Here is a 27,186-nt window from a genome sequence, read left to right as displayed (position 1 = left end):
GCAATAAGAAAGAATTCAATTTTCCTATATCCTAACCAATACTGGTTATTTTGTTTTTGTTTTTGTTTTTTTTATAATAGCTACCATAATGAGTGTAAGGTGGGATCTAAGTGTGGTTTTCATGTGCACTTCCCTAATGATTAATGATGCTGAACATCTTTCATGTGCTTATTGGCCACTAGTCTATCTTTGGTGAAATGTCTATTCATGCCCTTTGTCCATTTTTAAATCAGTTTGTTTTGTGTTGCTGAGTTCTAAGAGTCTTTATATATTCTGGGTAGTAATCCCTAATGAGATAAACAATTTAAAAATATTTTCTCTCATTTCTTAAGTTGCCTTTTCACCTGTTGATAATGTCCTTTAATCCACAAAGGTTTTTAATTTTCATGAGTCTAGCTTTATTTATTTTTTCTTTTGTTGCTGGGCTTTCATGTCCAGGAAATCATTGCCAAATCCAATGTCATTATACTTTTTCCCAATGTTTTCTTCTAAGAATTTTAGCTCTTGTTTTTAGTTTTTAAAATTTCTTTCCATAAAATAATTTATGGAGATTAAATAAAGAGAAAGGATGTGCCCCTCTTTTTATTCCTAGTTCATTAATCCACAATGGTTCTGGTAAGCCATTTTTGTCAGGTTCTCAGTTCTAATATTTCTCCTTGAGGGCCAAAAATCATACAACCTCTGTGTTACAATGTTTAAATACTAAATGACTTTTGCCCAATTCTTAAGTCATGCCAGAAAATCTGAAGTTGTGTCCCTTAAAAAAAAAAAGAAAAAGATAAAATGCACTGATAAATGATTCCATTTTAAGTTTTGCAGCATACTGGCTTTCATCACTTTTAAACATTTAATTTCTTGTTTCCATCTAAGTGGATCTTTAGAAAAAGATCTCTCTCTGGGGGCCCTCTATGTTTCTATGATCAATAACGTTTTCTGAAAATAAAGTCTTCAGTCTGAATTTCCAAGCATTGTTCAATCAATGAAAAACCATAATAACAGGAAAACACAAAGTACTGAGAAAACATCAATCTTCTCCAATGAACATTCACTGTTATTTACTGATAATGCATCTTTACGTACTTCAAGGTTATTAGATTAGTTCCACATGTATATACTTCCCAAGCAGACCTTACAAAGCTCTGAAGACCCAGAGACAAGAAGGAATTTCAAGAAGTAAACCTAGAAACTCCCAAGGATTAATTAAATAGCATATATGTATATACTTATATACTTACTAGAGATTTCTTTATCTTCACAAAATAATTCATTCAAATACCTGTAATACTCCAGTCATTTCCCTTACTATAGATCCCTTACTATAGATCAGTGACTTGACCCTACCTAGGTAAGGAAAATACAAAAAATAAGAGAGGAAGTAAGAAGGAAGTTTGCTCCTGATAGATGATGTTTTTCCCCTCCTCCATAGGCAAAAATAATACTTAAGAGCTAATACTTCTAAATACAATGGGGGCTGGAGTTGGTTATTTGTTAATTAACAAAATGCAAGTATACATTTCAATCAACTCTTTCCTAAGGCATCCAAACTGCTGTTTATCCTTTTGATTCATGTGACTGTCATTTTTTTCCTGCCCTTACCACCCCTATATTTTGATGGCCCCTTAAGCTGCACAGTTTTTGTTTTATTTCATCTGTTGGGGGTAGGGTATAGGAGGTGAAAAAAAGTTTAAGTTAACTGTGCTAATTTGGAGGATCTGGAAAAGGGGCAAATCTATTTATATATCCTCAACCAAAAATATGTGAAATCATGCTCTTCAACTGAATAGTGTATCGCTGGGAGTGGTGTGGAAGAAGTCTCTACAGTCAAATCAGCCTAACCAACCCTGGGTCGCCAGCAGGCAAGAGATATCTCACACAAACTATCCTCATGTTCAGTATAGCAGAATAAACATTCCTGGTATTGTTTTATTTATTGATCAGTTACTGATAACATTTGTTTAAAATACCTCTCAAATTGACAGTATACAATAAAATTAGGGGACTTTAACACCCCACTTGTATCAACGGATACATCTTCCAGAAAGAAATCAACAAGGAAACAACGGCTTTGAATGACACTAACAATGGCTTAGAACAGATGGACCTAACAGATAAATACAAAATATTCCATCCAAAAACAGAAAACATATTCTTCTCAAGGGCACATAAAATATTCTCCAGGATAGATCACATTATTAGGCCACAAAACAACTCTTGATTTAAAAGACTGGAATCACAGAGCAATGGGATAACTAAGTTGGCTAAGCACCTATCTCTGGGTTTCAGGTCAGATCATGGCCTCAGGATTGTGGGATTGAGCCTCAATTCAGGCTCCTCACTCAGTATAAAGCCTGGCTAGGATTCTCTCTTTCCCTCTCCCTCTTCTCCCCCCATTAATTGTCTCTCTCTAAAAAATAAATAAATAAAAACAAGAAACTTTTATGCAGTGAAGGAAACCATTAATTAGAATAAAGAAAGGCAATCTAATGAATGAGACAGCATATTTGCAAATAATATTTTGATAAGAGGTTAACATCCAGAACAGATAAAGAACTCATACAATTCAAGAGCAAAAAACAACAACAAAAAACCTAAACAGTTTTTTAATTAAAAAGTGGGCAGAGGACCCAAACAGACATTTCTTTAAAGAAAACAAACAGGTGACCAACAGACACATGAAAAGATACACATCACTAACCATCTGGGAAATGCAAATCAAAATCACAAGAGATATCTCTTCACACCTGTCAGGACAGCTAAAACCGAAAAGACAAGAAACAACAAATGTTGGTAAGGATATGGATAAAAGAGAACTGTCATGCACTGTTGGTGGGAATGTGAACTGGTGCAGCCACAATGGAAAATAGCATGGAGGTTACTCAAAAAATTAAAAATAGAACTACCATATGATCCAGTAATTCTACCTCTTGGTATTTTTCTGAAGAAAATTAAAACATGAATTCAAAAAGACATAATCACTCCTATGTTCATTACAGCATTATTTACAATAATCAAGATATAGAAGTAACCTAAATACACATACACACACACAGGAATATTACTTAGTCATAAAAAATGAAATCTTGCAATTTTTAACAACACAGATAGACTCAGAGGGCATTACACTAAGTGAAGTAAGACAGACAAAGACAAATACCTTAGGATGCCACTTACACGTAAAATCTAAAAAAAAAACCCAAATGAATAAATAAAATAAAACAGAAATAGGCTGATAAATCAGAGAATTGATGGTTGTCAGAGAGGAAGGGAGATGGGAAGATGGACAAAATAGGTGAAGGGGACTAAGAGGTAAAATCTTCAAGTTATAAAATATGAGATATGAGAATGCAAACAATAATACTGTCACAACTTTGTATGGGGACTGATGGTAACTAAACCTAGGTGGTGACCATTTGAGAATGTATGTAAATATCAAATCATTATGTTACACACCTGAAGCTAACACAATATTGTATGGCAATTATTCTTCGATTAAAAAAACCCAAATTTGAGATTCACGACAGAATACAGCATCTCTGATTAAATGTTTTCAGTATAATAAAAAAGAAAGATGAGTTGTCTTATTCTAAAAAGGAAACAACACAATTTTTCCCTGAAGTCTTCAATCTGTGTAAAATTAACTATCTTCATTCATAAAAATGCATGTGTGTGAATATTTCATTCATTTCAAAACAATCAATAAAAATGTTAGGATTTTTATTTTATCCTCAGAGGGGGAAAAAATGTATCTATGGTCCCTTCCTTCCTTAAGACTTTATAGGTATCTCTGGTTAGCTGACTTATTTATGCCACAGGTGCTAACTAAATCACCCCTTATCTCTCCCCAGGGTGACTACATTAAAAAGAAACAAAAATTTGTGTATCTAAGTGTATATATATACACATGCACTCACACACACATTAGATAATAGAAGGGCCTTTCAGTAGCCCGTATCTCAAATTATACCATGCAGACTAACATCTTCCTCACAAATTTAAAGTGATCTCTAGATGAAAATCATAATTATTATATACTATCTTAACCTTCTGTTTCTCTCACTTCCACACTTCTACTTGAAAGAGAGAAAAGAGAGGAAAAAATGAAATATTTTAAATACCTCCTTCTGAAACAACTGCTTTTCAACGAAGTTGCAACGAAAAAACAGAATGACTAGCTAAGAAAGGGTAAAAACCGAGTAAGAGAAGAAAGAAGGAAAATAATAAAAAGAATTAATCATTAGTAATTTGGCCCTCTTTAAAATAGCATTTCCAATTTTTAATAAGTGTGTATTTAATCAATATGATATATACCTGTAAGACTTCTTTCTCACTAAGAGGCGGCATTATATTATTTTTACTCTTCGGCTCTTGTGGAATCTCTCTGAATTTGAAAGCAAGTTGAATCTCAGGAGAAGGTGTGCCTAGAATGAAACATAATCATAAATCATTTGCAACAGGTTTATTGCTCTGCTTTGACAATGACTCCATGATTTTACAGAAATTATAAAATGTCATTAAAAATTATTTTGTAAACTATAATTTCCTAACTGCCACTTTTACATATCAAAGTATTTAAATTATTTATTTCAAAGAAACATATACTACACTGGAATAAAATAATACTTGATATTTCTTAGCTTCAGGTGGAATGAATACAAAGGATACATAGAGACACTATACAGACTTAAACCCCCTTAGAAATACAGACTTAAACCTCCTTAGAGAGAATACTTTCTTCTTTTTCAATTCTGTGTGAGGTCATTTTTTAAAACTCCTAATACTAATCTATAATCCAAAAACAGAGTTTGTGTTTTTAATACAGGAATAAGATCCTCACTGGATATTTGAAATTGTTTTTCCAAGTTTAGCCAATTATAGACTGTTTGGCTTACTGGGTAGCTAGGATTAGAACAGATATTTGACTTCTTATTAGTAAGTTACATTATTATCCCATCATTCCCTTTTCCATATTTTTTAAGTAGTAAAGTAAATACCTGCTCACTGTAGAAACTTGGGAAAATAAAGTAGTATAAAGGAGATACTAATAATCGCCCAGAGATAATTATTCATAACATACTTGTGGATTTCCTTCTGATCCTTTAGTGTGTGTGTGTGTGTGTGTGTGTGTGTGTGTGTTTTATAAAATGGAGTTGCCCTGTATAAATTAGGTTTTCAGATTTTTTTTTAAAAAAGGATGGGAAGTGATCTCATATTTTAACTTTTCTTCCCTACCGAGTTCCTAAAAAGAATCCAAAGAAATTAGTTGTTGCTGTTTTTTGAAATTAGTTTTTTTTTTTTAATCTGAAGCAACGAGAAAAAAAGCAATGAGGAAAAAAAAATAGCAATGAGAAAAAAAGGAAATATACGCACTATGGATCAGAAGATGAGACTGGATTAAAGGGAAACCAAACACAGGTAAACAGTATATCACTCTGCATGGGAAAAGGAGTGGCTCCTTCAGGAATAACTATATGAATTTCTTCCATGAGAATCTCAGAAAACCACTAAACTCAGAGCAAATCACACCAACCAAAGATGGAAGAGGGTACACTGGAGGATCACCATGGGTAGTCTCATACTTCACTGATATTGCTGTTTGTACCAAAGGAGCTCAGAATGAATAATACAGCCAGTTACTCTGTGTAGGAGGATATCTTCCCTACCAGATAAAGAAACGTACTAAAAGCTAGGCCTCATAAAATAACAGTGCTGGCACATCACCGAATATAGTCAAATAGAACAATGAAACAAAATAAGTGGAAAACAGATCTATATATATATCTGGGAATTTAATATAAAATAATAATGGCATTTTAAACAGTGACAAAGAGATGAATAAATATAATAAATGTAAATAAAGATAAAAGAAAAACTTTTATGGTCTTGTGTTAGGCTAAATATTTCCAAGTTTGGAAAAAAACCAAGAAATCCCAGAAGAAAAGACTGACAGGTTTTGTTATATAAAAACTTAAGGGCACCTGGGTGGCTCAGCTGGTTGAGTGTCTGCCTTCAGCTCAGGTCACAATCTCAGGATCCTGGGATCCAACCCCACATCAGCCTCCCTGCCCAGCACCCTCACTTGTGCTCTTTCTCTCTCAAATAAGTAAAAACTCTAAAAAAGAAAACCTTAAACTTTCTGCTTACAAAATATATCAAGAATAACATTAAAGTTAACTAGGAAACTGAGTGAAGCTATTTTCCATATATATATGACAAAGTTTTATTATCTTTAATATATAAAATGATCTTATAAATCAATAATAAAATGAGAATAATTTATGAGACATGTAAGGAATACTCAATATAAAGTATGTCTAACCTTGGTACTCTTTGAAAATGCAAATTAAAATAATCAGATACTTTTTATTTAGCAGTTTGGCAAAGACTGAATATATTCTTTGTTGGATCTAAAGGAAAAAGTCATCTTTTTTAGGGGTAATATGTGTCAAGATCTGACATGTTTCTTTTAAAATCAAATATAATTTTTGCTAGTTATACTAAGGAAATAACCAGAAAAGCGGGCAAAGGTATAAATACTAGAACAGTCACATTTATTACAGTATTGAGAAATACCAAAAATATTATCAATTCATTAAATATGGGTAGATTCATACAGAATAACATGCAGCAATTTAAAAAGTTGAGGAAGATCAATATAACAAGGAAAGAACTATATTTAACACAATACTGATTATAAAAAAAGATATTCATATTGGCATACAAAAGTCTAGAAAAATACATAAATACTAAACACTGGCAATTCTTGGAATGGAATTGTAAGGAAGAGTAGGGGGTGGGACCTTACACTTTCTACATTATATAGTATTATATTTAGAAAATTTTTATTCTTGGGGTACCTGGGTGGCTCAGTGGGTTAAAACCTCTGACTTTGGCATGGGTCACAATCCCAGGGTCCTGGGATTGAGCCCCGCATCAGGATCTCTGCTCAGCAAGGAGCCTGCTTCCCTTCTCTCTGTGCCTGCCTCTGCCTACTTGTGATCTCTGTCTGTCAAATAAATAAAATCTTTAGAAATGTATATATATATAGAAAAATTTTATTCTTTTAATAGTTAGCAAAAGTAACAAATTCTATCAATTTGGAAAATCAAAGAAAAAGAAAAAGGAAAGCGAAGAAAAAACTTGGATGGAATATTAAAACACACCTCTAACTTCTTCTTAGTGGTACTTTATATGACATAAAAGCACGTTCTAGAGACTATTATTACACATTGCCTCTTCCAAATACATGTAAGAAAAATACCTCCAAGACAAAATTGCAACTTCCCACTGGAGTACCAAGTGAAATGATGTACTGTGAAAAGACTCTCTGAACTATAAATAAAAGATCTTTGTGGTGTTTAAGAAATTTTTCCTTTTTACCACACCTATTTTCAGACATCCTTGAAAATTAAAAAAAAGGCTCCCAAGAAGAAAGCATAAAAAGAAATAATGTACCCCTTAAATAGTTATTGCAAATATATCTTTTTGAACCATGATGCTCAGTGATATATTTTTCTATAAGCATTTAAATTGACCTAGAAGTGGACTCAGGAAGTACAGAAAACTGTAGGTAAAAGGTACTTTTAAAAAATATATGTACCACATATCAATGAAATCATACAGTATTTGCCTTTTTCAGTCTGACTTCTTTCATTTAGCATAATAACCTCTTGGTCCTTCCATATTTCTTGGTCCATCACATCTTTTTCATGGCTGTGTACTATACATACACATATACATATATATACACATATACATATACACCACATCTTCTTTATCCATTTGTCTACCAATGAACGCTTAGGTTACTTCCATATCCTGGCTACTGTAAATAATGTTGCAATAAGCATAAGAGTGCATATATATTTTTTTACTTAGTGTTTTCATTTTCTTTGGGTAAACACCCAGTAGGGGAATCACTGGATCATATGGTATTATTTTTTTACTAATTTCTTGAGGAACCTCCACACTGTTTCCTATTGCAGTTGTAACAATTTACATTACCACCATCCATGCACAAGGGTTTCTTTTCTCTATAGCCTCACCAACACTTGTTATTTGTCTTTTTGCTTTTAGCCATTCTGATAGGTCTAAGGTGATAACTCTTTGTGGTTTTGATTTGCATTTCTCTGTATGCCTTCTTTAAAAAAATGTCTATTTGGGTCCTCTCCCCATTTTTTACTCAGATTGTTTGTTTTTTAGGTATCAAGTTGTATAAGTTCTTTATACATTTTAGAAATAGGGGCGCCTGGGTGGCTCAATGGGTTAAGCCTCTGCCTTCGGCTCGGGTCATGATCCCAGCATCCTGGGATCAAGTCCTGCATAGGGCTCTCTGCTCGTCAGGAAGCCTGCTTCCTCCTCTCTCTCTCTCTCTCTCTCTCTCTCTGCCTGCCTCTCTGCCTATTTGTGATCTCTGTCTGTCAAATAAATAAATAAAATCTTAAAAAAAAAGAAATTAACCCCTTATCAGATATATCATTTGCAAATAACTTCTCCATTCAGTAGGTTGTCTTTCATTGTGTTGATGATTTCCTTTACTGTATAAAAGTTTTTTATTTTGATGTAGTTCCAATAGCTTATTTTTGCTTTTATTTCCCTTGCCTTTGGAGACATATCTAGCTAGAAAAATGATGCTAGGGCCAATGTCAGAAAAATTACTGCCTGTGTTCTCTTCTAGGGTTTTTGTAGTTTCGGTTAAGTCTTTAATCCACTTAAGTTTATTTTTGTGTATGGTATAAGAAGTTAGTCCAGTTTCATTCTTTTGCTTGTAGCTGTCCAGTTTTCCCAGCACCATTTTTGAAAAGACTGTATTTTCCCCATTGCATATTCTTGCTTAATTTGTCATAGATTAATTGATCCTATAAGTGTGGCTTTATTTCTGGGTTCTCTACTCTGTTCCATCAATCTTTTGTGCCAGTACCACACTGTTTTGGTTATTACACCTTTGTAGCATACCTTGAAGTCTGGGATTGTGACACTTCCAGCTTTGTTCTTCTTTCTCAAGACTGATTTGGCTATTCAGGCTCTTTTGCAGCTCTATAGATATTTTTAGATTTGTTCTAGTTCTGTAACAAATGTTGTTGGTATTTCCATAAGCATTCACTGAATTTGGGCGATATGGATGTTTTAACAATATTAATTCCTATAATCCATGATCATGGAATATCTTTCTATTCGTGTCATCTCCAATTTCTTTTATCAGTAGTTCATAATTTTCAGAATATGGGTCTTTCACCTCCTTGGTTAAGTTTACTCCTAGGTGTTTTATTCTTTTTGCTGCAATTATGAATGGGATTGTTTTCTCAATTTCTCTTTCTGGTACTTTGTTATTAGTGTATAATAAGCCGGACTAAGAAAGACAAATACTGTATTATTCCACTCATACATGGAATCTAAAAAAACAAAACAAATGAATTCACAAACCAAAAAAAAGCTGAACCAGACCTATAAATACAGAGAACAAACTGGTGGTTGCCAAAGGGGACAGGGGTGGGGAGAATAAACAAAATAGGTGAATGGGAGTGGAAGATACAGGTTTCCAGCTATGGAATAAATAAGTCACAGTAATAAAAAGCACAGCATAGGAAATATAGTCAATAATATTATAATAACATTATATGTTAAAGATGGTAGCTGAAACTGTGGTGAGCCTAGCATAACCCATAAAGTTGAATCACTATGGTATACACCTGAAACTAATGTAACATTATGCATTAACTATACTCAAATTCAAAAAATTAAATATATAAAATTAAACAAAGGATATTTGGTATTTCAGTCTGAAATAGGCTGGTTATTAAAAAGTACTATTCACTTTTGCAAATAAACAAGTTCTAGGCTAAGCTGGAAATTTTTGCAAGCAGAAGAGCTATCTGAAGGCCTCTCAAGGAGTCATTAACATCTTCCAGAAGTTATAACTTCCCTTGCTATCTTTATAGTAACAGACCTTAATAGACCTTAGACTCTATTACAGATGAGTATAAGAAACTAATTCTGTGTAAAGTTAAAAGCAAAACTAACTATAAAAGGAGAAACTGACAGAGTAATAACACTTGGCAAATTAAAGGGACTACTTAGTGAAAAAAAATTTTTTCTCACCTTCGTACATTCCACTTATACCAGGATGGAGACTGAACTCAGATCTAAGAGATGTGTCTTGATCAAAGAGCAACCTTTCAAATAACAAAACAGAAAATACAGATTATGTTCCTAAACAAAGACTAACAATTTAACCACAATTTGTTATTATACTTAAACTTGCTAAAATTCTTCGTTACACCACACTATTAATATCTACAACAAAATATTTTTTTAGATGTGTACCCTTTAATTAAAAACTTATGTAAGATGAAAAATAAAGACTTATTTATATGGTCTAGTTCATTTTTATAAAACCCTGTTATTTCTGAGTACTTGGGAGTAAGGGATGAATATCAGTATAGTTTCTGAACAGAGATGAAGTGAGATGATTTGAGGGAACAGTGCAGGAAGGTTTCCTCCTTCACATTTCTCTATACCACAGAGAATTTGAGATTAGAATTCCAGGACTGAATCTGAGTATATATTTTCAAAATGATAGAATTCCTTCAGTTTTTGGATTTACTTCCTACTATGTTCTAAGGTGCATCAAGGTAACAGAGAGAGAAGACACACAATCCACACCCTCAAGAAGCTTCAAATCCAGTGACAAATACAAAACTAAAAAATAGCAATGATATGCCATGGTGAGTACGCTAGTAGGCAGATTTAACGTGTTTGTGTTTTCTGATTTTAAAAACCCTACAGAATTCAAAACTAGGAAAAGGACTTGAAAAGAAATTTATCCAAAGAAGATGTACAAATAGCTAACAAGAACACAAAAAGATGCTCAACATTACTAAATATTAGGAAAATAAAAATCAAAACCACAGTGAGATATCACATCACATCCATTAGGTTATGATCAAAAACAAAACAGAAAATAACAAGTAGTGACAAGGATATGGAGAAATTGGAACTCTTGTGCATTGCTGGTGGGAATGTTAAACGGTACAACCACTGTGGAAAACAGTATGGTTCATCAAAAAAGAGATTTTTTTTTTAAAAAAAGAGATCTTTAACCACCATTTGATCTAGTAATTCCATTTCTGGGTAGGTACACAAAGTAACTGAAAGCAGGAATCTGAAAATATTATTTGCACACTTCTGTTCAGAGAAGCATCATTCACAGAAGCCAAAAGTTGAAAGCAACCCAAGTACTCATCAACAGATAAGTGGATAAACAAAATGCTGTACATACATGAAATGGAGTATTATTCAGCCTTAAAATGGAGGTAATGCTGATACATGTTATAACACAGACCTTAAAAACCTACCAGTGCAGTGGTGCATAAACAATGAATTTTGGAACACTGAAAAGAAATAAAATGAAACAAACAAGCAAACATACCAGTGCTTGCTTTGGCAGCACATATACTAAAACTGGAATGATACAGAAAAGACAGCGTGGCCCAAGTGCAAGGATGATATACAAACTCATGAAGCATTCCATATTTCAAAAAATTACACTAAGTGAATGTACCAGACACAAATGGACAAATACTATATGATTCCACTTACATGAGATAGCTAGAGTAATCAGATCCACAGTGATCAAAAGTAGAATGGTGGCTGCCAGGGGCTGGGAGCAGGGAGGAATGGGAAGTTAGTGTTTAATGGGTTCAAAGTGTTAGTATGGGAAAATGAAAAAGTTCTAAAGTCAGATAGTGGTGACGGGTGCACAACAACGTGAAAGCACTTAATGCCACTGGACTGTATACTTAAAAATGGTTACAACCATAATTATCACACTTAAAATGGTAAATTTTATGATACATATTTTTATGATGATAAAAATAAAATTAAAAAATATTTTTAGAATATAACAGTATACCAAGGCATGAATATATGATTTGGCACTAAATGGGTTCTTTTGTTTACTTATTTGTTCTTTCTGCTCTTCACTTTTTTAAGGAAAATTATAAACAATAACAACACAAGAGACAATAGTATACTTACTGTCTACATTCAACAACTACCAGACAATCTTATTTCTTGTATAATCATTCTGCCACCCTCTCTGTTCCTGCCAGTCTCACTAGATTATTTTGAAACAAGTCCTGGACTTCTTATTCCATTTTACCTAGAAATATTTCAGTATGAAACTCTAAAAGGACACTTTTCAAACACCACCATAATAACCACACCTTTAAAAAACAACCATAATTATCACACTTTCAAAAAGCCGATAATTCCTTAATATTACTAAATTTTCAGTCTTTAGTAAACAGCCTCTGAAATGGCTCCTGGTATTTATGCCCTTGTGTGAACCCCTCCCTTGAGTACAGACTGAATCCAGAAATTCTTCTAATAAACAGAATATAGCAAACATGTTAGGATGCTACTTTGAGAAAGACACCAGCTTTCATCTTGCTCTCACTTTCTTATTCTCTTACTTCTTCCCTCTCATGGAAGTTGCCTTGCCATGCTGTGAAACACTCTGCAGAGAAGCCTATGTAGCAAGACACCAAGGAAGGCCTCCAGTCAACCATGAGAGACAACTGAATCTTAACAAGCACTACACAGGAAGTGAATCCTTCTCAAGAGGACTAGAGGGGCACCTTGGTGGCTCAGTCGGTTAAGCGTCCCTTCTGCTCAAGTCATGATTCTGGAGTCCTGAGTTCTGCACTGGGCTCCCTGCTCAGCAGAGAGTCTGCTCCTTCCTCTGCCTCTCAACCCACTTGGACTCTCTCTCAAATACATAAATAAAATCTGGAAGAAGAAGAAAAAGAGAAAGAGAAAGAGGAAGAAGAAGATGACGACCACCATCACGACTAGAAGTAGAGATGAATGCAGCCTTGTCAGTCTGTGAGCCTGATGACCCAGTTAAGCCACTCCCTAATTCCTGACCCACAGAAACTACAAGAAAATAAACGTTCACTGTTTTAAGTTGCTAAGTTTTGGACTAAGTTTTTCTACAGCCAAGGAAAACCAAATAAATTGTAGTCACATTCCCCCAACTGTTTCTTTTTACTTGTTTTGTTCAAATCAAGATCTAAAAAAGGGGCTCACATTGTTTTTGGTTGCTATATCTAAGTATCTTCTTAAATACATAAATAACTCCCCCACTGGAATTTAAGAGTTGAAGGAACTAGACTGTTTTTTTTCCTCAAGTTTCCTACATTTTGAATTTTCTAACTGTACGTCATGTAACATGTTCCTTTATCCTATATACTGCCTATAAACTGGTTATTAGCTAGAAGTTTAATCAGATTAAACTTCTAGCTAGAAGTTAACTGGGGGTGGGAGGCATGTGTGTACTTCCTACAGGAGACAAAGTCTTTCAGCTCCCCCCTTTGCCTTGGGCCTGGAACACTTTCTTACCAAGATTCAGAGTCCTCCCAGCCTGCACTGGACTTTCTACCATGTATGGGAATACCTTTCCCAGTTTCAGACTTGGTATGTACTCCTTTGCTGTGAAAGCATGTGTGTCCTATGTTACCTGGAAAACCTCACTACTATATATGTCCTCTGTGGGGACAAGATGAAGTCACTCTATGGCACAAGAGGAATGTGTGCAGACCAAAGGTCCACATCAGCTGCAGAGAGTGACTGCTAGCCATGGGGGTCAATACCTACTACTGAAGCTGCTCTTGCTTTGTCTCTTCTCTATGTGAATAAAGAACTGTTCTAGCCTGCCACCACCCAGATCTTGGACTTCCAGCCTCCAGAACCATAAGAAAATGCATTTCTGTTAGTTAAGCCATCCAGTCTGTGGTATTTTTATGGCAGCCTTACAAACTAATACACCACTATCTTCCCTAGTTTCCCAGAATAAAATATTGTATCCTACTTAGATATCATATCATATTTAGAGTCCACAATACTAATATTATCATTAATAGTATGATTACTGAAGTTACTTTGCAATTCTTTATGTCCTTGGAGTATATCTTATCTGGCATGTATAGATAATTTTGTTTAAATGGCACTTAATTCCTTTTGGTGTAATTATGCTATCAAGTCAATACATAATTAGGTTCACCTGTTTAATCTTGCCTCTTATTTTTTTTAAATATTATTTATTTATTTATTTGACAAAGAGAGAGAGAGATCACAAGTAGGCAGAGAGGCAGGCGGGGGGGGGGGGGGAGCAGGCTCCCCACTGAGAAGAGAGCCAATGTGAGGCTTGATCCCAGGACCCAGATCATGACCTGAGCTGAAGGCAGAGGCTCAACCCACTGAGCCACCCAGGTGCCCCTCTTTTGCTTTTTAGAAAATTTTTCATGTTGGTTTAATTTTGTTTTATAATTATGCAAACCATAAATGTATAAAATAAGATCTATTTAGAGAAGTCTAGTCTTGTCTCATCTTGTCTCTTCACCCATCTGTTCTTTCACTTCCCATTTTTTAAAATTGTATGGTTTATCCTTCCAATGTGTTTTTGAAAATATGAGCAATGTGAGTATCCATGCCCTCACCCAGTCTTAGATAAGCAGTAGCAGTCTATATATTTCTTTACTTTTTCTTCCTTAACAATAAATCCAGTAGATTGATCAGTGCAGGGGAAGAAACTTTCTTCGTTCCTCTTTATCAATTCATAGTATGCCACTGTGTGGATTCTCACATAGTTTTTAAAAAATATTTATACATCTAAGTAATTTCTATACCCAACAAGGGCTTGAACTCACAACCCTGAAATTAAGTCACATGTTCTTCCAGCTGAGACAGCCAAGTACTCCTCAGTTTTAAAAGCTTAGTAAAAGACAATAGTGGAAGTTTAAAAAAAAAAAATGGGGAGAGATTAAAAAAATTTACAGAACTATCTTGTTTTCCATTCCCAAACACAAAAATACATCACACATATAATCTCACATACATTACAAAGAACATGTTACTAAGAAAAATAAGTAACCATTAACAACAACAAAACCCATACCTCCTAATAGTTCTCAGCACCACTAAAACTAATAATAAAAAGGACTCCAGTCCTTAATCTAACAAACCAAACCCTCTGTGAGAGTAAATGCTGGCTCCCGTTATTAGGAGAAAAATTATCTTTTTTGATTCAATTACTACTGGCAATTACCAAGGATTGAAGATTTTATTATTCAAATATAGATTAACACCATTACTATAGCACACTTTTCTAAGTAAAAATATCTAGGGATGCCTGGGTGGCTCAGTTGATTGAGTGCCTGCCTTTGGCTCAGGTCATGATCCCAGGGTCCAGGAATCGAGTCCCACATCAGGTTCCTTGCTTCGCAGAGAGCCTGCTTCTCCTTCTGCCAGCTGCTCGCCATTTGTGCTCATGCTCAGGCATGCCCTCTCTCTCCCCCGCCCCCACCCTAACAAATAAATAAAATCTTAAAAAAAAAGAAGTAAAAAAAAAAAAAACTATTCATTTTAATGTCCCAGAAGTTAAAAAAAAAAAAAAAAACCTGAAACTATTCTTCTTAATGTCCCTAAAAGAATTATTTTACTTTTAAAAATTTTTTGAGGGTTTTTTTTTTAATCTAAAAATAACACAAAAAAGGCATGACGGAATTATGGAGGCTAATGGGACTGCTTTTTATCTTCATTGTGGTAATGGTTATTACACAATTGTATGTGTTTATCAAAACACACAGGATGAATTCTGCTGCATGTAATTTGTATCTTAATGAAAAAGTAACATGATGTTAATTTTCCGTAAGTAAATTTATAAATATAACTTTATACCAATAAAAGTACCAGCAAGACTTTTTATTGAACCAGACAACTGATTCTAAAGTTCATGTGGTAAAATAAATAAGAACAGCCAGGAAAATGTTTTAAAATAACAGTAAGGAGGTAATAACTCATAGGACATTAAAATATTTTTGGATATAAAATGTTTTTAGGGCGCCTGGGTGGCTCAGTTGGTTAAGCCCCTGCCTTCGGCTCAGGTCATGATCTCAGGGTCCTGGGATCGAGTTCTGCATCGGGCTCTCTGCTCAGCAGGGAGCCTGCTTCCTCATCTCTCTCTCTCTCTGCCTGCCTCTCTGCCTACTTGTGATCTCTCTCTGTCAAATAAATAAATAAAATATTTTAAAAAAATAATAAATAAATAAATAAATAAAATGTTTTTAAAATGTGAAACTAGCACATAAAATGACAGACCAACAAACAGAATAAAATCTCCTAAGTAAACTCATGTACACATACGAATTAAGTTTACTTAAAAAGTGGCATTTCAAATCAGAGAAAAAGATAGGATTTAAAAAAATACAATATTGGGACAACGAAGGAGACATATGGAAAATAATTAAGTTGCATCCATACTTGACACTGTACTCCAAATAAAAATCCCATATGAATCAAAATGTAAATGTTTAAAATGAAACAAAAAGTATAAAAGAAACTAAGGAGGCATTCTTTTATCATTGTGAAGGAAAAAAGCCTTTCTAATTATGAGATAAACCCAAATAATTCAATTATCAAGATTACAAACACCCAAACCCTTTGACAGAGTGCTTCTATTTTTTAGAAAACAATTTTATATACGTTTGAGAACATATATACATAACTTGGAAAATATCTCTGGGAGGACAAAAATCAAATATATTGATTGCCTGTGGAAAAGAAGACTGAGGGCGCCTGGGTGGCTCAGTGGGTTAAGCCGCTGCCTTCGGCTCAGGTCATGATCTCGGGGTCCTGGGATCGAGTCCCGCATCGGGCTCTCTGCTCAGCGGGGAGCCTGCTTCCTCCTCTCTCTCTCTGCCTGCCTCTCTGCCTACTTGTAACCTCTCTCTGTCAAATAAATAAATAAAAATCTTTAAAAAAAATAAAAAATAAAATAAAATAAAAAAAAAAAGACTGAGTGGCTGAGGAGATAGGGATGAGAAGGAGATTTTTTGCTATACACCCTTTAATACTTAAAAAAACTTCCCGGAACCATGTAAATACAGTACTTATTCAAAAAAACTGTAGAAAATGTGGGCAATAAAGAGAAGTATAAGTATGAAGATAGAAATCTCCTTTTAGCTTTCTATGGAGACTTACATATGTTAGAACCAAAAATTCTTTCACAAAGTTTGGATCAATCTGTATAAAGTTTAAGAAACTACACTTCACATTTAACATTATATTGAAATATTTGCAAAGTCACTGAAATTCTTCCTAAAACCATTAAATATTGATAATACTCCCTCATAAGGACATACGATTTATTTATTTATTTAAGCATAAGGATATAATTTATTTAAGCATTATATAATTCTAAAACACTTGTTTTTAATTTTTCATTTTTGCAAATGTCTCAGGGATAATTTCCTCTGCATAAATCTTTGGGTTTTTTTTTTTTTTCCCCTTTAGAGAGGAGTCAGGGCTATTTTAAATTCTAAAAGGAAAATGAAAAGAGTGCAAACCATAAGAATTACTCATATTCATGTTCAGTCAATAAATTAACTGAAAACAGACATTAATTTCTTAGTGAGTTCTAGTCAAACTACTAGACTACATTAGTAACTAATACTCTTAAAAGTCAACGACCACTTCATTACAGACACAGTATTTTAATAATAAAATTTAACTTTGAAATACTGGAAAAATGGAATAGTACCGAGTACTAAAAACAGAAGAGAGAAGTAGAAATTAGATGGCTGAGTTAAAAGGAAAACTTGGGCAAAATTTGACGGAAATCTTCAAATAATATTCACTGTTTTGTTAAAAGTACAATAAAATTTTGGGAGACAATTAGGGTTTCAATTTTATATTTTATCGAAGTTTTGATTGCACAGTTCAGTGTAACAGTTCTAAACATAGTACTTGGCACCACTGTGCTTTATCACTGGAGTTGCTACTACTTTGATACACACCCTGACCAAAATGTTGCTTTTATTTTAAAGATTTATTTTTACTTATTTTGCATCCACTATTTTTTTATTTAAATTCAATAATTAACATATAATGTATTATTGGTTTCAGAGGCAGAGGTCAGTGATTCCTCAGTCTTATATACTACCCAGGGCTCATTACATCACGTGCTGCCCTCCTAAAGATTCACTTGAGAGAGACCACATGCGCACGCATGCACAGGATTGGAGGAAGAAGCAAAGGGAGAGAGAAAATCTCAATCAGACTCCCCACTGAGTTTGTAGCCCAAGGTGGGGCTCAGTTTCACAACCCCTGAGATCATGACCTGAGCCAAAATCATGAGTCAGATGCTTAACTGACTCCCCCAGGAGTCCCCCAAATATCAGTTTCTTTAGCCAATTTAATGTGGTTATTAAATCCTTGTCATCTTGTACTTTGCTTTCTTTCCCTCCTTCCTCAGGTATATCCTTTGTAACGAGTATTTTTCTATCTACACAATTCACATGAAGATGGTGTTGGTCTGACTTGAGGGACAGAATTAACACCCTTCTTGCAGGGTAATTATGTTGAATTAGCTTTTTATTAAATGCAGTTATAATGTTCAGAAGACACGTGACCTGAGCACATACACAAATCCATTTAACAATGAACTACGATGGTTCTGTTTAAATCTACTGAATAGGATTAATTTGAGATCTATCCCTTCATGCTATAGAGCAGTTAACCTTATTAGCAGAGGCTGAAACAGAATACAAGGGTTAATAAAAGATTTCCAGGGCATATATACAAAAAAGGATCATGCCTCTTAGAAAACAAATTACAAGCTAACAAAATCTTATTAGTCAGCAACTTGAATTTTTACAAAAGATGAATAGCAACACCTACAAAGCCACAAAAAAGACTGGATGCAGAGTGCCTGGATGGCTCAGTTGGTTAAGCGTCTGGTCTGCCTTCCGCTCCCATCATGATCTCAGGGGGTTCCCTGGGGACCCTGGTGGGTTTCCTGCTCAGAGGGGAATCTGCTTCTCCCTCTGCCCCTCCCTCTGCTTGTGTGTACCTGCATTCTAACAAATAAATAAAATCTTTAAAAAAAAAAAAAAAGACTGTATGCACTTTTGGATATGGTTTCCAGAGGGAAAGCTAGGACTTAATCCAGACTCACAAAGAGTGTTTTTTTCAGACACAGTTAACACACCTGGCAGCCTGGTTCTTTATAAAAAGCCTTGCCTTTCTCCCGTCTTCGAAAAAAGACCTTAGGGGCGCCTGGGTGGCTCAGTGGGTTAAAGCCTCTGCCTTCCGCTCGGGTCATGATCCCGGGGTCTCCTCCTCTCTCTCTGCCTGCCTCTCTGGCTACTTGTGATCTCTGTCTGTCAAATAAATAAAATCTTTAAAAAAAAGAAAAAGAAAAAAGACCTTAATAGCTGCAACATTTAAGGATTATTTAGCTATGTGAAACTGTATGTTTTGCCTCTTGGGGATCTCTACTAGAACTTGTGTCCCTCATTCTAGTTAAAGACCTTGTGCATAAAAAAAACAGCCAAAACAAACCGCACATAAGCAAAGAAGATGAGAAAAAAAGGAAAGCAACACTAAATAATGGCCCCAGCAATTCAGCTCCAGCAATGCTTAGACTTCAACTATATTGCCATGCCAATAAGAACACTAGGTTTTTGTTTTGTTTTGTTTTTTAAGATTTTATTTATTTATTTGACAGACAGAGATCACAAGTAAGCAAGAGAGGCCAGCAGAGAGAGGGGAAAGCAGGTTCCCTGCTGAGCAGAGAGCCCGATGCGGGGCTCAATCCCAGGACCCTGAGATCATGACCTGAGCCGAAGGCAGAGGCTTTAACCCACTGAGCCACCCAGGCACCCCAAGAACACTAGTTTTTAACCTTGAGCTATGAGGTCTGAAAAAATGATGTTTATATGGCACTGCAGAGAAGCATTTTAAATGAATCACAGGGGATGAAAAAGATTGGCCAGCCAAGATAGAGTGAGCTATCTAAAGCCTATTTTTCCTCTCATTACACAAAAACTCAAGAGTATTTTTTAAAAGCTTCCTGCGTAATCTGAAAAGTAAACAATAGCAGGTAGATTGAGGACTGAAGTCACACCATGAAACAGGTGAATTTCAGAGGTTGTTTTTGTTGTTTTGTTATTCCCTTATTTGTCTCCTACTTTGATCCAAGGCCTAATCCTGAAACTGCAGAGTGGGCTCAGACAGCAAAAACTCCATAAGACACCCCCTATCTCTATCCAGCAGACTAGGGAAAGGGAACCCTGTGAATGCCAGAAAGTGTGAAAGGAAATCTCTGGGTTTTATTTGTTTTCTCTCTTTAGGATTAGAAATATACTACTATCAATCACGGCAATTTGGGCACTTGAAAATCCAAGACAAAACCTGTCTCTCTTGCCAGAGGAACCACATGCTCAAGAGTATAGAGAGCATCTCTCTTATTTTCTTCTCTCTAAACACTTTTCCCTGGAGGTGGCCTTAGTTGCAAGGCACTGTTCTGAAGTAAGAAAGCTCAGAGAAATGTCTTTCTGGTCATATGAACCAGCATGTGGATATGACTGTGGTGGTTGTTTTAAGACTCAATGTATTAGTCAGAAATGCTCACTGTACACCAACAGCAAATATTACTGTATGTATATATAAATGAGCAAAAACCTGGGTATCATCATCTCTGCTCTAAATAATTCCAACTGGAAGCTTGCTAGAAATGCAGAATTTCAGATCCCACCATAGAAATTCAGAGTTGGACTCCGCATTTTAATGGGATTCAGAAGTGACTTTATAAGGGCATTAAAATTTGAAAAGCTCTGCTCTAGGGCATGCTTGAGTGAACAAAAATCTGATTATGCTTCTCTTCCACTTAACATTTTACAAGCACAATCCAGGATATATGAAGCTTTATATTACCTCACCCTACCTTCCTCTCCAGGCTCATCTCCCATCACTCCCCGTCTCACCATTTAACACTTCACTTCAGTAAGAATTAACTATTTGTACATTACAGCACACAACACAATGCTGTCCCCCTAACCTTATCCATGCATTTCCCTCAGCCTAGAACACCTCTTCATCTGCCTAATTCTTAACCCACCTTAAAGCCTCTATTCGTAAGTCAACCCCACCAATCTCAAAAGACTACCTGGGCTCCTAAACCAGCCAAAGCATACTTCCATCCCTGGACTATCGCATTTTATTTAAGTTACCTGGTTATTTAAAAAAAAAAAAAGAAAGAATGAATGAATGAAAGAAAGAAAGAAAGAAAGAAATTATCTATTTATGTGACTTCCCTGGCCTGTAGGTTTCTCAAAAGCAATGGCCTCATCTCTTATATAGTTCCCCTGGATCGAGCACAGAGAACTAAGTTTGTTCAAGGTTTTAATAAACTACCATCTTTTTTGATTTTTAAAAAGTATTAGTTTCCAGTTTAGCAGTAAATGGTTCCCCCATCACACATTCTTTTCCTGAAATTGTTAACCATCTCCTAGATCAGTGCTTCCAGTTGCTTAAGCAAAATGCATTTCAGAAATTTAGACCCAAAACTTGTTTGCCTGTACAACCTGGAGACTCTGGCTAAGTTTGCTTCTGCTTTTTCTTCTTTTAGATGCCATAAAGCCATCTACCAGAAAGCTCATTTTGTCCTGAACTGGAGGCTGGGGGGATTGTGTTTTGTTTATTTACAAGTTCTTAGCACAGGCCTAGCTGCCTCACAAGACTCGAATTCCGCCCGCCATTGCACATTCATCTGGTAATTTCTACGCAAATCTCCGAGGGCCACTCCACTGCCAGTACCCAGCAGAATGGCGGGCTCACTGTCCAAGGGCTGGCGCTAACTGTGGTCACCTTCTCCAGGGAAGCTCCTCTTCATCCAGGTCGCTCTCCGTCACCGACTCGTCAATCATCGTTTCATCGCTGTCCCAGTCTGGGGTCTGGGCGCCTTCCTCCATCTTCGCCTCGCACCCGGAACCTTTTTTATCCTCCTCCAACGCCCCGCTTCCCGCAAAAGGAAAGGGCACTCCGAGGGTCGGGGGAAACTGTGTTTGAAAAATGAAATTCGAGGCGGGAGGCGGGAGACGGGCCTGGTACAGAAGGCTGAGGGCACAGAGTTACAGCTACAGTCGTCGTCGGGGACTCGCTCCTGCTAGCTCCCGTCACCGCACGCCTCCCGCAGGGGGAGCCGCGCGCCACACGTCGCACGGCGCAGCCGCGTGCGGCCCCGCCCCACGACGCCAGTAGCCGGAAGTGGCTGGCGGAGCGCCGGCTCGCTTGGGGTTTCCCCGCCGCCTGGGGCGTGGTCCCTGCTGCATTCGCTTTCTGAGCGTTCTTGCAGATTGGTTCGCTGGACGAGTGACTGCGGTTGCGGTCGTACGGACCAGAGAGACAGCGGTGCCACAGACAAGACCGCAGTCCGAGCCTGCCTAACGCCATTGGCAGGAGGGAGACTTAGGTCATCTTACCTGCAGGGCTCGTGCTTGTGAGACCCAGACCTGGAAAGAACTGTCAGCTCCTGCCTGCTCGGGTAACCCCCACTGTCAGTCTGACATTCTGAAGCCAGAATGTTACATAACACCAGAAGTGTTTGTTGCAGTCCACCAAATGCTGCCTTTCTCCTTAATTCCTTTGATACCCCCTCCTCGAATGTCCTTTGAGGTAGGCAGATAAATATGTTTATCCTAAGTTTATAGATCATCAACCCATCTAACTGATGTTTTTTATTCGTATTTTTCCCTCATTAACTCTTGAATTGCCTTGAAATACAGGTTGTGTAGGAAAAGGAGAATAAATGCTTTTTTTTTCCTATATAAATTTTTAGAATGATAGTGTCTAGCAACTTCCAAAAATAGCCAATTACGACTTTTCAATGAAGAACGAGAGGTGTATATATTTGATGTGTTTCAGTGTATTTGAAAGTTTTAAATTCAAACATCCAAAACAAAACCAAGTGAACTCCATTTGCCAAGAGAGGTAGTTTAAGAATGAGAACCCCCTCCCCCATCAAGTGTTTAGTATTCACTTTGAAATCTCCAGCGGCTAGCTCGTATTGGGTCTTTAAAAGTTTGTTGAATAAACGGATGGAACTAGGGTTTTCTGACCCCCCACTTCACTGCTCTTTTCTTTACATGCAGTGACTTTTTCATTCTTATTCTCTTACTATTTGGATTATATTTAAGCCACTACTGTTTAAAACACTTGGTTGGTAATTTTCTATTAAATTTGTTTGATTATTCCTCATTTCCATTCTTGTAAATGGGATGAAACAGTAATGAATATGCACAGAACTAGATCTCTCCGTGTTTTTCACACCTCTTCACCTACATCCTCCATGTTTAAATCAGTCCCCAAACTCCCATCCACTCTCCTGCTCACATACTCCTTTGATCATCTAATTCTGTTTCCACTTGTCAAAAGTGTTAAGTAATTGCCAGCAATGGAAAGTGCATGTCCATTAAAAGTCTGGTGGGTGGCTCTAAATGCCCTAAACCAGAAGGCGACTTTGCACTAATAAAAGATTTGTTCCAGGCGTCTGGTAACTCTAGCTAAGTATAGAAACTCCTAAGTCTGAAATTCAGATTCCTTTTTAAAATCCTTTCTCCTTTGGTGGATAAGAGTCAGTTATTTTTGCATCTTTAGTTCTTTTATTTTATTCAAGAGAGTTGCCAAAATTCAAAGCGTAAAGAAGAAATAGCAAAGATGATCCCAATAAACGCCAGCATGATTTTAAAGGAAACTTTTTTTGTTTTTATAAAATCCAAAGTTTCACTGCAGGACAGTGATAGAAGAATGACTGATTTTTGTTAGAAATCTAGGCTGCAAATGACAAGACAAAATACAATTCAAACTGATTTAAGCAGGTAAAACAGGTGAGTGGGGCATGTAATTGAACCATCTGTAAGTACCCAGGCCTTTCAGATATGATATGATCTGGATACTCAAACAACACTGAGAGGAAATTTAGCTCACCTTTCTTTTGAATTCATTAGTTTGAGCTAAACACTCAGATAAATTGAAACACATCAAATGTATAAAAATCCACCTATTCATTTTAAAATAATAATTGGTAATTTAGAAGATTGATAGGTACCATTTTATTATTTTTAAAATTAATAAAGGGCGGGAAATAAAGCATTTATCCTGATGTTTCTACAATCAGAATTTCAAGGTGACCAAAGAGTTGATTGGGGAAAATTTTCTTTTTCTTTTCTTTTTTTTTTTTTTTTTAAGATTTTATTTATTTATTTGACAGAGAGATAGAGATCACAAGTAGGCAGAGAGGCAGACAGAGGGAGAAGGAGAATCAGGCTCCCTGCCGAGCAGAGAGCCAGACGTGGGGCTTGATCCCAGGACCCTGAGATCATGACCTGAGCGGAAAGCAGAGGCTTAAACCACTGAGCCACCCAGGTGCCCCAGGGAAAATTCTCTTTATAGAGAAATCCACAGCTAACAAATCTAAGAGATACTATAGAATTAGAAAATCATCATTTTGCAACCTACAAAACAATGGATCTAGGCAATGGTCAGCAATAGCTGCAATAGTTAGGCAGAACAGTTAAAAAAAAAAAAAAGAACAAAATTGTGGAAAGAACCTACATGTCCATCAAAAGGTGAATGGATATAGAAGATGTGGTATATATATATATATATACACACATACACACAATGGAATACCATGCAGCCTTCAAAAATATGAAATCTTGCCATTTGCAACAACGTGGATGGAACTAGAACTTATTTTGCTGAGCAAAATAAGTCCATCAGAGAAAGACAATTTCATATGATCTCTCTGATATGAGGAATTTGAGAGCCAGGGCAGGGGTTCGTCGGGGTAGGGAAGGAAGAAATGAAACAAGATGGGATTGGGAGGCAGACAAACTATAAGAGACTCTTTTTTTTTTTTTTTTTTTAAAGATTTTATTTATTTATTTATTTATCGACAGAGAGAAATCACAAGTAGACGGAGAGGCAGGCAGAGAGAGAGAGAGAGAGAGGGAAGCAGGCTCCCTGCTGAGCAGAGAGCCCGATGCGGGACTCGATCCCAGGACCCTGAGATCATGACCTGAGCCGAAGGCAGCGGCTTAACCCACTGAGCCACCCAGGCGCCCCTATAAGAGACTCTTAATCTCAGGAAACAAACTGAGGGTTGCTGGGGGATGGCAGGGGGAGGGATAAGGTGGCTGGGTTATAGACACTGGAGAGGGTATGTGCTATGGTGAGTGCTGTGAATTTTGTAAGACTGGTGCTTCACAGACCTGTACCCTGAAGCACATAATACATTATATGTTAATTTAAAAATAATAATAAAAAAGTAAAGAACTAGACCTCTGTTTTTTCACACCTGCCCACCTACACCTTCCGTGTTTAAATCATTCCTAATTTCCTACATAAAAGGAATGGAAAATTTTATAATAGATAAGTCAGGATGAAAACACTTAGTCCATTGATAATCTTAACATCACTAAAAGTGAGAAAACCAAATATGGACCTCCTGGCACGATACTATAGGAATAAATGCCACTTAATTATGAAGTAGCCTAATTAAAAAAAAAAAGATAAAAACATGAATCTAATTACTATATCTAACTATCAGTTATTCATATGCAAGAAGAGAGGACAGAGGAATATACTAACACCATGAGATGAAATCTACCAAACCTAAGATGAGGGAAATTCTATAGGACAAATGACCTGATTTCTTTCAATAATTAAATATCATGGGATTTTAAAAAGAAGAGGGAATGAGAATGCTTTTACATTTAAAGAGACCCTAAGATACGGAGAAAGGGGAACCCTCCTACACTGTTGGTGGGAATGCAAGCTGGCGCAACCCCTCTGGAAAACAGCATGGAGGTTCCTCAAAAAGTTGAAAATAGAGCTACCTTATGACCCAGCAATTGCACTACTGGGTATTTACCCTAAAGATACAAACATAGTGATCCGAAGGGGCACGTGCACCCAAATGTTTATAGCAGCAATAACCACAATAGCCAAACTATGGAAAGAACCTAGATGTCCATCAACAGATGAATGGATAAAGAAGATGTGGTATATACAAACAATGGAATACTATGCAGCCATCAAAAGAAATGAAATCTTGCCATTTGTGACGATGTGGATGGAACTAGAGGATATTATGTTTAGCGAAATAAGTCAGAGAAAGACAAAGATCATATGATCTCCCTGATATGAGGAAGTGGAGATGCAACATGGGGGGCTTGGGGGAGTAGGGAAAGAATAAATGAAAGAAGATAGGATCGGGAGGGAGACAAACCATAAGAGACTCTTAATGTCACAAAACAAACTGAGGGGGGCTGGGGGTAGAGGTATAGGGAGAGGGTGGTTAGGTTATGGACATTGGGAAGGGTATGTGCTATGGTGAGTGTTGTGAAGTGTGTAAACCTGGCAGTTCACAGACTTGAACCCCTGGGGCTAATAATACATTATATGTTTATAAAAAAATTTTTAAATTAAAAAAAATAAAGAGACCCTAAGAAAAGGGGGAAAATAAAGTAGTTGAAAAGGAAAATTGATTGTTAATATAAATACTAATACAGAGTGAATTAGGAAAAAAAAAGGAAAAAACCTTGAGAAGAGCCTTATATCCTTTTTAAACCAACAAATATTTGAAAAAAATTAAATAACAAGGTAGAATAAAATTAAATTTGATTAGAGCAAAATTTAAATCTTTGAGGATTCATGAAACCAATTAATCCTTAAGAACTGTAATTAAATTTTATAGCTTGATTCCATTTAGGCTGTAAGTCTTTAAATAAAAAGTCCTATATGGGAATTCTTTACTTGTTTTAAAGGTGAATTAAAAGGAGAATGTCAGCTCTACCACCTCAAATTTGTGTTAGGAAGGAAAATTCCAAAATCATATCCAATAGCATGTACACTAACACAAATGCTAGTAAGGCTCAGTGCCCTGAAGGAGGGCTGAGAATAAGGGCCTTTCCCTTACTGGCCTTGCCTTCTGGATGAAGCAGACAGTAAAGAGTTACATGAATGAATGAGATAATCCAGAGAGTGATGCATGCCAGGAAGAAGTAAATAGGTGGCTGAGATAGAGAATATGATTAGAGATGGCCTCTCTGAGGAGGTGAACTTTGACCTAAAACCTAAAGTATGGACATAATTACAGAGGTTCTGAGACAACCTAGAAGAACAAAAAGGAGGCCTGTGTGCCTGGAGCTGGGGAATAAGGGGAGAGTGGTATGAGATGAGGCCCGAGCACTAAGAAAGTAGTAGAGCATATACAAGGTGTAATGTAATGAAACTTGTTTGCAAGTATGGATTTTTGGGGGAAAATACTTATTATTTTGTACTTGC

The 27,186-nt window shown here is 36.2% G+C and overlaps 1 protein-coding gene and 1 non-coding gene across 2 annotated transcripts in view; one reads left to right on the top strand and one right to left on the bottom strand.

The window, feature by feature from the left end:
* ANKRD31 (ankyrin repeat domain 31) overlaps window positions 1-22,008 on the bottom strand; it is a 148,545-nt gene extending 126,537 nt beyond the window's left edge. The window contains exons 1-3 of the mRNA XM_032335946.1: window positions 21,706-22,008; window positions 10,096-10,169; window positions 4,309-4,418 (exon numbers count right to left, since the gene is read on the bottom strand). Coding sequence (XP_032191837.1) covers window positions 4,309-4,418; window positions 10,096-10,169; window positions 21,706-21,809 — 288 coding nt within the window. The 5' untranslated portion in view covers window positions 21,810-22,008. The remainder of the gene's footprint in view (window positions 1-4,308; window positions 4,419-10,095; window positions 10,170-21,705) is intronic.
* LOC116587399 lies at window positions 11,428-11,533 on the top strand. Its single transcript, XR_004284419.1, has one exon. It is a non-coding gene; the product is annotated as a U6 spliceosomal RNA (small nuclear RNA).
* Window positions 22,009-27,186: the final 5,178 nt, after the last annotated feature.

Source organism: Mustela erminea, chromosome 3 (assembly GCF_009829155.1).
Source record: "Mustela erminea isolate mMusErm1 chromosome 3, mMusErm1.Pri, whole genome shotgun sequence".
Lineage (NCBI taxonomy): Eukaryota > Metazoa > Chordata > Mammalia > Carnivora > Mustelidae > Mustela > Mustela erminea.
This window is presented reverse-complemented; position numbering and strand designations above follow the sequence as displayed.